The 12,971-nt window shown below is 43.1% G+C and overlaps 1 protein-coding gene across 9 annotated transcripts in view; it reads right to left on the bottom strand.

Moving 5' to 3' along the window:
- Nucleotides 1–4,162, bottom strand: part of LOC106571171 (rho-associated protein kinase 2) — a 74,518-nt gene extending 70,356 nt beyond the window's left edge. For 4 of the 9 annotated variants that reach the window (XR_006759142.1, XM_045695595.1, XM_045695596.1 and 1 more), the window contains exon 1: nt 3,550–4,162. Coding sequence is in view for 6 of the 9 variants with exons in the window: in XM_045695595.1 (XP_045551551.1) it covers nt 3,550–3,648 (99 nt within the window). In the remaining 3 variants the exon portion in view is untranslated. Of the gene's footprint in view, nt 1–612; nt 634–3,549 lie in introns of those variants that run through there. The other 5 variants (XR_001320866.2, XM_014143924.2, XM_014143925.2 and 2 more) reach the window with 4 other exon arrangements.
- Between the last annotated feature and the right edge of the window lie 8,809 nt (nt 4,163–12,971).

Genomic DNA, 12,971 nt, shown 5'->3' with positions numbered 1-12,971 from the left:
ATCATAATATTACTACAGTGGCCAGATAGCTAGCTTGGTAAAGCATTTAGTATTGTTTGCAATGTGCTGCACTTACCACCCCATTTGTTTCGTATAAAGTCTGCGCGACTGCCTGTTAACAAGCTAGCATTAGCTAGCTAACTAATAAGCTAGGGCACATTATCAAAGCTAACAAACAAAAAAACTATTTGAGCACAAAACTCCTTAGCTATATGTAAAAAAGATGTAAAGACTTGTTCTAGAAAAAATAAATGCATTATGCAGCTTTATAGTTTTAGAATTCTGATGAAAAGGTGGGTGGTTTAGACCGGAAAAAGTGCCCTCTTCCTTTTTCTTGTCATTCTTGTCATCTCCCCCAAGTAGAGGTTGAAGTGCTCTCTGATTTGCAGCAGGTACGTCTTTTGTTCTAGCAAGAGAAGGAAAGGTCTCTGTGGTAGTACCTATCGGCAGTCAGATTCTCTGTGCGTTTCATGCTTTAGGATTTGACCCTTCAAGTTTTATCGCTATCACATTTCCCTCACAAACCTCCTTCCAGGCCTGTCTGTACATTTTGACTGAATGCAAGATGAATATATAAAACAAATACAGGGACAAGCAGACTTGTAAACTTACTCAGGAGACACACATCTCATTGAAATGTATTCCTGCTTGTTTTCCTCACAAACGATGAGTGCCAGCGACTACACCAAAACAAGCGTAAACAAACAGGAAATAGTACTGTGTGGTCAGGGTGGGTTATCTCCATGCTCAATGCCAGGATGTGCTTTCAGCTTCCTGAGGTGTGGTGCCCTGCAGCGGGGGCCAGCATGACTCACTTTTAGGCCTTCTACAGAGACTTGTTCAGTAAGGCACAGCATAGCAAAACATTAGCAAAACATTTTGCGGTCTTATTGGACAAGTTCAATAGCAGTGCATCCCAGTTTCACTTTTCAACAAAAGGTTGTCAGCCAACTAGCGTAGACACTAGCCTGTTTTGGTATCATCCAGTGCCCTCATATCACTAAGTTGAATCAGCTGATAGCCTACCGCTCTTGTGATTTAAAGGGATAGTTTGAGATTTTGGCAGAGTCAGATGAACTCATGGATACGATTTATAGGTCTCTGCGTGCAGTTTGAAGGAAGTTTAATTTCTAACTATCTTTTTAAAATCACAAGAGCGGTAAGCTATCAGTTGGGTAAACTTAGTGATATGAGGGCACTGGACGATACAAAAACAGGTTAGTGTTTAGGCTAGTTGGGTGAAAACGTTTTGATAAAGAATGAAACTGGGATGTACTGCTATCTGAACTTGTCCAATAAGAACAACGATTTTAGTGTTCTGTTGTGAAATGTTTTTCTATGCTGTGCCTTACTGAAAAGGACCCAGCTCTGTAGGGCTAACAATGAGGCATGCTGGTCCCCAAACAATGACTGAAAGTCTAAGGGATCAGCTAGCATTGGCTTAATTGCCAAAATCCCAACCTATTCCTTTAACTAAGTGAGGCGGATTGAGGGATAATTGATTAATTGATCACAATAAACATGTATTATCATTGTAAAAAAACAACTTCATTTAGGAATGGTTGAATAAGAGAGGGCTTAGCATAGTTGGAATAGCAACAAGCCTATAGTGTAAAATACAATGCCCATATTTGGATCCATGACAGTCCTAGATTACGATCTAGTGAGCTCACACTATTGGTCTATTGTGAGGGTTTCAATTGGCCTTCCTCTCACGGTGACTCATGACAACCCAAAATAACAACACAATTATTCCCTTAAGCAGGTACTTTTGGATGTGTCCTCATTTTCACAAAAGACCATTAGGTTGCGTCACTCTCAAATAGCCTAATGTGGTTTCTTCTCCGCATCTCCATCATCAGCAGTTACACAATGATTGAAACCTATAGTGGATGCCTAGCATGCTACCACTTAGCACCGCATTGATTCAGAGGGGTTGGGGTTAAATGCGGAAGACATATTTCCGTTGAATACATTCAGTTGGACAACTGACTAGGTATCCCCCTTTCCCTTATTAAGCTTCCTTCAAAGTTGCTAACTGACTCTGGGGAAGTAGATAAATGGCTTCATTGCAAAAATCCTGACGTGTCCCTTTAAAATGGAAGAAGATTTATAGGCATATCCATTCAATAGCTTCCTCTGATATACTTTCTGGTAGCTTCCATTATCGTGTAGCTACTAAGGTCATACACTATATCATCATATGTGCTGGGTGTACCACAACAAACTGCCAATCCCTCTACTTGCAGTATGCTGATGTTGTGGATAAAGTATGGGTTTGTTATCAGTGTCTGGGGAGCACATGACACTTTTTGAATTACAACCAACCTCAACCAACCACTCAAGAGTAGATCCTCTGGGGACTCTATGTAGAAGTGCTGATCTAGGATCAGGTCTTATTCAACAGCTAATCTGTTTCTTCCGTAATCTGCCTACACATAATCTGTTTATTCAAAACCTGTTAAATCCGCTCATGGGAGTTATGGGGGGGGGGTTGAATCCAAAACGGAGGTGTATTCCTAAACCATTTCCTCAAGTAAAGCGTCACATCTGTGAACTGAAATAGACATGGAATGATGGGAATGGATAGTGAGTACATGTTCATCTAGAAAAACATGTTCATCCAGTCTAGACATTTTTCTGTGAATTATTTTAAAGCGCTTCATTGGTTAGCAAATGAAGTGTGCCAACAACAAACAAAAAAATGCCTGACTGTATTATAGGTAAATTATAGTCGAGACGTTATAGAGGCCTACTGAGCATGTTTTTTATGATCCAAAACCCTGAAAATACCATAGATTCAGGGCATTAGGCCACTGCCTGAGGCTAAGGGGTGTGTGCTGAGGTTAAATCAAATGAATGCACTGATAACACGCTAGAACAAAAACCTAGGGACTCCCCTATCGCCTGACAACAGCTAACAATGAGCTGCATCCACACAAGGTTGCTTTCTGAGAGATTGGCGGTGCATTCCTTGATAGGTCAAGTTCTAAAATGGCCGCCAGCCAGGTGGTCACAAGGGGCTTGTCCAAGCAGAGGAGGTTGCTAGCTGTCAGGGAGACAAACATGGGTGGTTGCTCACCTCTTGTACTTTAACACCTGAGCCTACTACAGGGTGATTTAGCAAATAGGCCTACTCTTGGATCCAGATTTTCAGATCTGTGTCCCATACATCTGATGCAACGAAGTGCAATCTTCCCTCTAGTATGAGGGGAGAGCAAGATGATGGGAACCTTATTTCTTCAGGCTCTGTTCAATCTAAATCACTATAGTTGTATCGGTTGATAGCAAAACATTTGTGACGGTTGTGTACTGTATTGGACTAAAGTATTGACATGTGCTTTACACACCCACAAGATGTTATAAGAGTGAATTAACCCTGGGGGCAAAATCCCTGAATAGCCAAGATAAAGAGGAAAAATGTCCACCATCATCCAATAGATTAGTTGGACGTTTGACTGATCAGCTACTCATAGATGGCCGATATGCTACTGCAAATCCATGCTGCTCCTCTCTGACAGTTGTGTTGTCCTGTTGTTAAAAACTTACCAGTAAAATCTCCAAGTTTAATGCCGACTTCGGGTCTCTGATCAGCGATTCCAACTTTTTCAGCCGGGTGTCCAGCCTCTTCTCCGCTCCGGACGACATGATGGCAATTTCGTCAGTCCAGGTCCGACAATGGCATGTGACGGTAACTTTAAATGTCACAACAACTTGGTCAATACCTGCGGTGTCCCTTTAACACCGTAGGGCAGCGCTCGCTATTTTGCTGCTGGTTGGCTGAACGATAAACTGATAACTAAGCTGAACAAGCGTTGTTTTGACGGTATGAATTGGTTAATAATTTATTGCCAGAGTTTTCGCTGCATATTATTCGACATTAAAGAGCGTCTTCCTACTCAAATGCCGACAGAATCTCCCAGTTAAAACGGACTCATCCAGATCCCAGGTTAGGCGCGCTGTTCCAAATCGTCGGATCTCAAACTCCTGAACTCCGCTAGCATGACTCGTGGATTTTGTCGCTGTAAATGTCAAGTTTCTTCATTGAAATAGGCTCACCGAGAACTTCTATTCGGTGTCTTCACCCGTCACATACATTCAGTCCTCTGAACAACCCAGAACATCGTTACCCACAAGCACTCAGTGAAACATTAATTCCTCTCCTCTTATCTCATTGATCTCTTTTACAGTCGCAGCCCGAGCTCGCCACAACTTCCAGTATTTTTGGAATGCTGATGTCGCCATGTAACTAGCCTGTGTCTTCTCTGACGAACCTATACATAGCCGATGACACATTTGCGGTGCAAACGAATTATTATAGTCACTGTCTTATTGGTGACTATAATAATAGTCTTTAGTAGCTATTGGCTTTAGACTACTGGATCAGCTCGTTCTCATAAAGACCCGAGGTAAAGTTGGTTTTATATTCACACATTCGGACATTCAACAGACATTCGCCAAAAAACATTTACAAATGTAAAAATCAATAACTAATTCACCGTTTGTCATAGAATCATCAAACTAGATATGATTTATTATATAAATGTCTATCATACTTTTCCAACATTTGTTTTGAATACAAATTTCAGTTTTGATTTGATAGAAATACATACAATCTATCAACTGCAATTTCAAGCTGTATAAATCATTAACTAATTCACCGTTTGTCACAGAAACATCAAACTAGGTATGATTTATTCTATAAATGTCTAGCATACTTTTACAACCTTTGTTTTGGGAAAAATTCCAGTTTTGACTTGATAGAAATACATAACCTTTATGGATTTGGTATACAGTTGAAGTCAGAAGTTTACATACACATAGTTTGGAGTCATTAAACTCGTTTTTCAACCCCTCCACAAATTTCTTGTTAACAAACTATAGTTTTGGCAAGTCGGTAAGGACATCTACTTTGTGCATGACACAAGTAATTTTTCCAACAATTGTTTACAGACAGATTATTTCACTTATAATTCACTGTATCACAATTCCAGTGGGTCAGAAGATTACATACACTTTAAAAAAAAATACAAATAATTTCACCTTTATTTAACCAGGTAGGCTAGTTGAGAACAAGTTCTCATTTACAACTGCGACCTGGCCAAGATAAAGCAAAACAGTTCGGCACCAGTGGCGGTTCTAGACCATTTCAACTGGGGGGGGGCAAGCTGGGGCCAGTTGTACTGTTAGAGGGGCCAGTTACATTAGACGTTATTGTTGTGTTTACATTTTCACATTTACGTCATTTAGCAGACGCTCTTATCCAGAGCGACTTACAAATTGGTGCATTCACCTTATGATATACAGTGGAACAACCACTTTACAATAGTACATCTATATCTTTTTTGGGGAGGAGGGTGGGCGGTTAGAAGGATTACATAATCCTATCCCAGGTATTCCTTAAAGAGGTGGGGTTTCAGGTGTCTCTGGAAGGTGGTGATTGACTCCGCTGTCCTGGCGTCGTGAGGGAGCTTGTTCCACCATTGGGGTGCCAGAGCAGCGAACAGTTTTGACTGGGCTGAGCGGGAACTGTGCTTCCGCAGAGGTAGGGAGGCGAGCAGGCCAGAGGTGGATGAACGCCACAATCCTGGTCGTTGTGGATCGCTTCTCTAAGTCCTGTCGTCTCTTCCCTCTGCCCGGTCTCCCTACGGCCCTACAAACTGCGGAGGCCCTGTTAACACACGTCTTCCGGCACTACGGGGTGCCTGAGGATATAGTGTCTGATCGAGGTCCCCTGTTCATTTCGAGAGTCTGGAGGGCGTTCATGGAACGTTTGGGGGTCTCGATCAGCCTCACCTCAGGTTTCCACCCCGAGAGTAATGGGCAGGTGGAGAGAGTGAACCAGGATGTGGGCAGGTTTCTGCGGTCCAGACAGGGTCTGGCTCTCGACCCGAAACCTGCCCCTCCGCCTGCCCTGCCGGAAGCTGGGCCCGCGGTTTGTGGGGCCATTCAAAGTCCTGAGGAGACTGAACGAGGTATATTACAGGTTACAGCTTCCCCCCGATTACCATATTAACCCCTCGTTCCATGTGTCTCCCCTCAGGTCGGTGGTGGCTGGTCCACTCCAGGAGTCTGCGGTGCGGGAGGTTCCTCCGCCCCCTCTGGACATCGAGGGGGCCCCGGCGTACTCCGTCCGTTCCATCCTGGATTCGAGGCGTCGGGCGAGGGGCCTTCAGTACCTCGGGGAGTGGGAGGGGTACGGTCCGGAGGAGAGGTGTTGGGTTCCGGTGGCTGATGTATTGGACCCTGAACTGCTGCGTGAGTTTCGCCGGCCGGATCGCCCTGCGCCTCACCCACCAGGTTGCCTGTTCACAAATCTCTGCTCTCCTGCACCTGACTTCGCTACCAGTATGCACACACCTGACATGTGCAGAAGATGAATGTGCAAGTAGAGATACTGGGGTGCAAAGGAGCACGATAAATAAATAAATACAGTATGGGGATGAGGTTGCTGGATGGGCTATTTACAGATGGGCTGTGTACAGGTGCAGTGATCTGTGGGCTGTTCTGACAGCTGGTGCTTAAAGCTAGTGAGGGAGATATGAGTCTCCAGCTTCAGTGATTTTTGCAGTTTGTTCCAGTCATTGGCAGCAGAGAACTGGAAGGAAAGGTTTGTGGGTGACCAGTGAGATATACCTGCTGGAGTGCGTGCTACAGGTGGGTGCTGCTATGGTGACCAGTGAGCTGAATTAAGGTGGGGCTTTACCTAGCAGAGACTTGTAGATGACCTGGAGCCAGTGGGTTTGGCGATGAGTATGAAGTGAGGGCCAGCCAACGAGAGCATACATGTCGCAGTGGTGGGTTGTATATGGGGCTTTGGTGACAAAACGGATGGCACTGTGATAGACTGCATCCAATGTGTTGAGTAGAGTGTTGGAGGCTATTTTGTAAATGACATCGCCGAAGTCGAGGATCGGTAGGATAGTCAGTTTTACGAGGGTATGTTTGGCAGCATGAGTGAAGGATGCTTTTTTGCGAAATAGGACGCCGATTCTAGATTTAATTTTGGATTGGAGATGCTTAATGTGAGTCTGGAAGGAGAGTTTACAGTCTAACCAGACACCTAGGTATTTGTAGTTGTCCACATATTCTAAGTCAGAACCGTCCAGAGTAGTGATGCTGGACGGGCAGGCATGTGCGGGCAGCGATTGGTTGAAGAGCATGCATTTAGTTTTACTTGCATTTAAGAGCAGTTGGAGGCCACGGAAGGAGAGTTGTATGGCATTGAAGCTCGTCTGGAGGTTAGTTAACACAGTGTCCTAAGAAGGGCCAGAGTTATACAGAATGGTGTCGTCTGCATAGAGGTGTATCAGAGAATCACCAGCAGCTAGAGTGACATCATTGATGTATACAGAGAAGAGAGTTGGCCTGAGAATTGAACCCGTGGCACCCCCATTGAGACTGCCAGAGGTCCGGACAACAGGCCCTCCGATTTGACACACTGAACTCTATCAGAGAGGTAGTTGGTGAACCAGGCAAGGCAATCATTTGAGAAACCAAGGCTGTTGAGTCTGCCGATAAGAATGTGGTGATTGACAGAGTCGAAAGCCTTGGCCAGGTCGATGAATACGGCTGCACAGTACTGTCCTTCCGAAACATGCGTCCTCCGAAATAGGAGCCACCAAAGTCACGCTGCTTGCTTAACCCGGAAGCCAGCTGCTCCAATGTGTCGGAGGAAACATCGTTCGACTGAAGTCAGCTTGCAGGTACCTGGCCCGCCACAAGGAGTTGCTAGAGCGCGATGATCCAAGGAAAGCCCCACCATCCAAACCCTCACCTAACTGCCAATTGTGCGCCGCCCTATGAGACTTCCGGTCACGTCCATGACACAGCCTGAGATCAAACCCCAGGCTGTAGTGGCGTCTCTTATCGATGGCGGTTATGATATTGTTTAGGACCTTTAGCGTGGCTGAGGTGCACCCATGACCAGCTCTGAAACCAGATTGCATAGCGGATAAGGTACGGTGGGATTCGAAATGGTCGGTAATCTGTTTGTTAACTTGGCTTTTGAAGGACTTAGAAAGGCAGGGTAGGATAGATATAGGTCTGTAGCAGTTTGGGTCTAGAGTGTCTCCCCCTTTGAAGAGCGGGATGACCACAGTCAACGCTAAGTTGACTGTGCCTTTAAACTACTTGGAAAATTCCATAAAATTATGTCATGGCTTTAGAAGCTTCTGATAGGCTAATTGACATAATTTGAGTCAATTGGAGGTGTACCTGTGGATGTATTTCAAGGCTCACCTTCAAACTCAGTGCCTCTTTGCTTGACATCATGGGAAAATCAAAAGAAATCAGCCAAGACCTCAGAAAAAAATGGTAGACCTCCACAAGTCTGGTTCATCCTTGGGAGCAATTTCCAAACACCTGAAGGTACCACGTTCATCTGTACAGCCAGTAGTACGCAAGTATAAACACCATGGGACCACGCAGCTGTCATACCGCTCAGGAAGGAGATGCGTTCTGTCTCCTAGAGATGAACGTACTTTGGTGCAAAGAGTGCAAATCAATCCCACAACAACAGCAAAGGACCTTGTGAAGATTCTGGAGGAAACAAGTATAAAAGCATTTATATCCACAGTAAAACGAGTCCTATAACGAGATAACCCGAAAGGCCGCTCAGCAAGGAAGAAGCCACTGCTCCAAAACCGTCTATAAAAAGTTAGACTATGGTTTGCAACTGCACATGGGGACAAAGATCATACTTTTTGGAGAAATGTCCTCTGGTCTGATGAAACAAAAATAGAACTGTTTGGCCATAATGACCATCGTTATGTTTGGAGGAAAAAGGGGGAGGCTTGCAAGCCGAAGAACACCATCCCAACGGTGAAGCACGGGGGTGACAGCATCATGATGTGGGGGTGCTTTGCTGCAATAGGGACTGGTGCACTTTATACAGTAGATGGCATCATGAGGATGGAAAATTGTGTGGATATATTGAAGCAACATCTCAAGACATCAGTCAGGAAGTTAAAGCTTGATCGCAAATGGGTTTTCCAAATGGACAATGACACCAAGCATACTTCCAAAGTTGTGGCAAAATGGCTTAAGAACAACAAAGTCAAGGTCTTGGAGTGGCCATCACAAAGCCCTGACCTCATTCCTATAGAAAATGTGTGGGCAGAACTGAAAAAGGTTGTGGGAGCAAGGAGGCCTTCAAACCTGACTCAGTTACACCAGCTGTGTCAGGAGATATGGGCCAAAATTCACCCAACTTATTATGGGAAGCTTGTGGAAGGCTACCCAAAATGTTTTACCAAAGTTATACAATTTAAAGGCAATGCTACCAAATACTAATTGAGTGTATGTAAACGTTTGACCCACTGGGAATGTGATGAAAGAAATAAAAGCTGAAATAAATCATTCTCTCTACTATTGTTCTGACATTTCACATTCTTAAAATAAAGTGGTGATCCTAATTGACCGAAGACAGGGATTTTTTCCAGGATTAAATGTCAGGAATTGTGAAAAACTGAGTTTAAATGTATTTGGCTAAGGTGTATGTAAACTTCCCACTTCAACTGTATGTAGGAGCAATTTATTTTTCGGGAATAGGATGGCGAACCTAATAAAGTGGCAACTGAGTGTAGATATCACAAACAACCCCTTTTTAGCAGTGTCTGTCTGTTATATGTTTGATCAGTGGGTACAATGGTAAATCTGATCCACAAGGTCCTCATAGGCTCACATTGGCAGAATTATTTCGTCCAGAAGGGTTTTATAATGATCAATTAGCCTTTTAAAATGATAAACTTGGATTAGCTAACACAACGTGCCATTGCAACACAGGCGTGATGGTTGCTGATAATGGGCCCTCTGTATGCATATGTAGATATTCCCCCAAAAATCTGACGTTTCCAGCTACAATAGTCATTTACAACATTAACATTGTCTACACTTTATGATCAATTTGATGTTACTTTCATGGACCAAAAAAATGTGCTTTTCTTTCAAAAACAGTGAGCCCAAACTTTTGAATGGTAGTGTATGTTGTGGTTCACTCTTAGTTTTCCTCATCTCCACTGTGGAAGGTTCATGTTAATCCATCCACCTGTCTTTTTTGTTAGTCAGGCCTGACCCCTTCGTCCCGTAGTTTTTTCCTGTAATTTAATTTGATATGACTGAAGATGCAGAATTTTATGCCAGGCCCCTTCTAATAGGGTACAACAGACTGGTTAGAACTTTGACCACATGCCCTCTATCAAATCAAAACTGAAATGTTTACTCAAAACAAAAGGTTGTAAAAGTATGCTAGACATTTATAGAATAAGTCATACGATGTTTCTGTGTCAAACAGCGAATTAGTTATTGATTTATATCGCTTTAAATGGCATCTTATAGATTGTATGTATTTATATCAATTCAAAACTGTAATGTTTACTCAAAACAAAGGTTGTAAAAGTATGCTAGACATTTATAGAATAAATCATATGAAGTTTGATGTTTCTGTGTCAAACAGTGAATTAGTTATTGATTTCAAATGAAATCAAATTTTATTTGTCACATACACATGGTTAGCAGATGTTAATGTGAGTGTAGCGAAATGCTTGTGCTTCTAGTTCCGACAATGCAGTAATATCGAACGAGTAATCTAACCTAACAATTTCACAACAACTACCTTATACACACAAGTGTAAAGGAATGAATAAGAATATGTACATTAAAAAAAATATATGAATGAGTGATGGAATAGAACGGCATAGGCAAGATGCAGTGGATGGTATAGAGTACAGTATATACATAGATGAGTAATGTAGGATATGTAAACATATAAAAGTGGCATTGTTTAAAGTGGCTAGTGATACATTACATCAAGATGCAGTAAATGGTATAGAGTACAGTATATACATATGAGATGAGTAATGTAGGTTATGTAAACATATAAAAGTGGCATTGTTTAAAGTGGCTAGTGATACATTACATCAAGATGGCAAGATGCAGTAGATGGTATAGAGTACAGTATGTACATATGAGATGAGTAATGTAGGGTATGTAAACATTATATGAAGTGGCATTGTTTAAAGTGGCTCGTGATACATTTATTACATCCATTTTTCCATTATTAAAGTGGCTGGAGTTGAGTCAGTATGTTGGCAGCAGCCACTTTATACCGCTTTAAATGGCGATCTTATAGATTTTATGTATTTCCATAAAATCCTAAATGTAATTTTTTTCCTCAAAACTAAAGGTTGTAAAAGTATGCTAGACATTTATAGAATAAATCATACCTTGTTTGATGTTTCTGTGAAAAACATTGAATTAGTTATTGATTTATACCGCTTTTAATGGCATTTTATAGATTGTATGTATTTCTATCAAATCAAAACTGTAATGTTTACTCAAAACAAAAGGTTGTAAAAGTATGCTATACATTTATAGAATAAATCATACCTAGTTTGATTCTTCTGTCAAAATCTGTGAAAAGGTTATTGATTTATATAGCTTTAAATGACATTTTATAGATTTTATGTATTTCTATCAAATCAGAACTAGAATGTTTACTCAAATAAAATGTTGTAAAAGTTTACTAGACATTTATAGAATAAATCATACCTAGTTTTATGTTTCTGTGACAAACTTTGAATTAGTTATTGATTTATACCGCTTTTAATGGCATTCTATAGATTTTATATACACTGCTCAAAAAAATAAAGGGAACACTTAAACAACACAATGTAACTCCAAGTCAATCACACTTCTGTGAAATCAAACTGTCCACTTACGAAGCAACACTAATTGACAATAAATTTCACATGCTGTTGTGCAAATGGAATAGACAACAGGTGGAAATTATAGGCAATTAGCAAGACACCCCCAATAAAGGAGTGGTTCTGCAGGTGGTGACCACAGACCACTTCTCAGTTCCTATGCTTCCTGGCTGATGTTTTGGTCACTTTTGAATGATGGCGGTGCTTTCACTCTAGTGGTAGCTTGAGACGGAGTCTACAACCCACACAAGTGGCTCAGGTAGTGCAGCTCATCCAGGATGGCACATCAATGCGAGCTGTGGCAAGAAGGTTTGCTGTGTCTGTCAGCGTAGTGTCCAGAGCATGGAGGCGCTACCAGGAGACAGGCCAGTACATCAGGAGACGTGGAGGAGGCCGTAGGAGGGCAAAAACCCAGCAGCAGGACCGCTACCTCCGCCTTTGTGCAAGGAGGAGCAGGAGGAGCACTGCCAGAGCCCTGCAAAATGACCTCCAGCAGGCCACAAATGTGCATGTGTCTGCTCAAACGGTCAGAAACAGACTCCATGAGGGTGGTATGAGGGCCCGATGTCCACAGGTGGGGGTTGTGCTTACAGCCCAACACCGTGCAGGACGTTTGGCATTTGCCAGAGAACACCAAGATTGGCAAATTCGCCACTGGCGCCCTGTGCTCTTCACAGATGAAAGCAGGTTCACACTGAGCACGTGACAGACGTGACAGAGTCTGGAGACGCCGTGGAGAATGTTTTGCTGCCTGTAACATCCTCCAGCATGACCGGTTTGGCGGTGGGTCAGTCATGGTGTGGGGTGGCATTTCTTTGGGGGGCCGCACAGCCCTCCATGTGCTCGCCAGAGGTAGCCTGACTGTCATTAGGTACCGAGATGAGATCCTCAGACCCCTTGTGAGACCATATGCTGGTGCGGTTGGCCCTGGGTTCCTCCTAATGCAAGACAATGCTAGACCTCATGTGGCTGGAGTGTGTCAGCAGTTCCTGCAAGAGGAATGCATTGATGCTATGGACTGGCCCAAACCTGAATCCAATTGAGCACATCTGGGACATCATGTCTCGCTCCATCCACCAACGCCACATTGCACCACAGACCGTCCAGGAGTTGGCGGATGCTTTAGTCCAGGTCTGGGAGGAGATCCCTCAGGAGACCATCCGCCACCTCATCAGGAGCATGCCCAGGCATTGTAGGGAGGTCATACAGGCACGTGGAGGCCACACACACTACTGAGCCTCATTTTAACTTGTTTTAAGGACATTA

Source organism: Salmo salar, chromosome ssa15 (assembly GCF_905237065.1).
Source record: "Salmo salar chromosome ssa15, Ssal_v3.1, whole genome shotgun sequence".
In the NCBI taxonomy this organism is placed as follows: Eukaryota; Metazoa; Chordata; class Actinopteri; order Salmoniformes; family Salmonidae; genus Salmo; species Salmo salar.
Note: the sequence above shows the minus strand (reverse complement) of the source record. Positions and strands in the feature narration are given on the sequence as shown.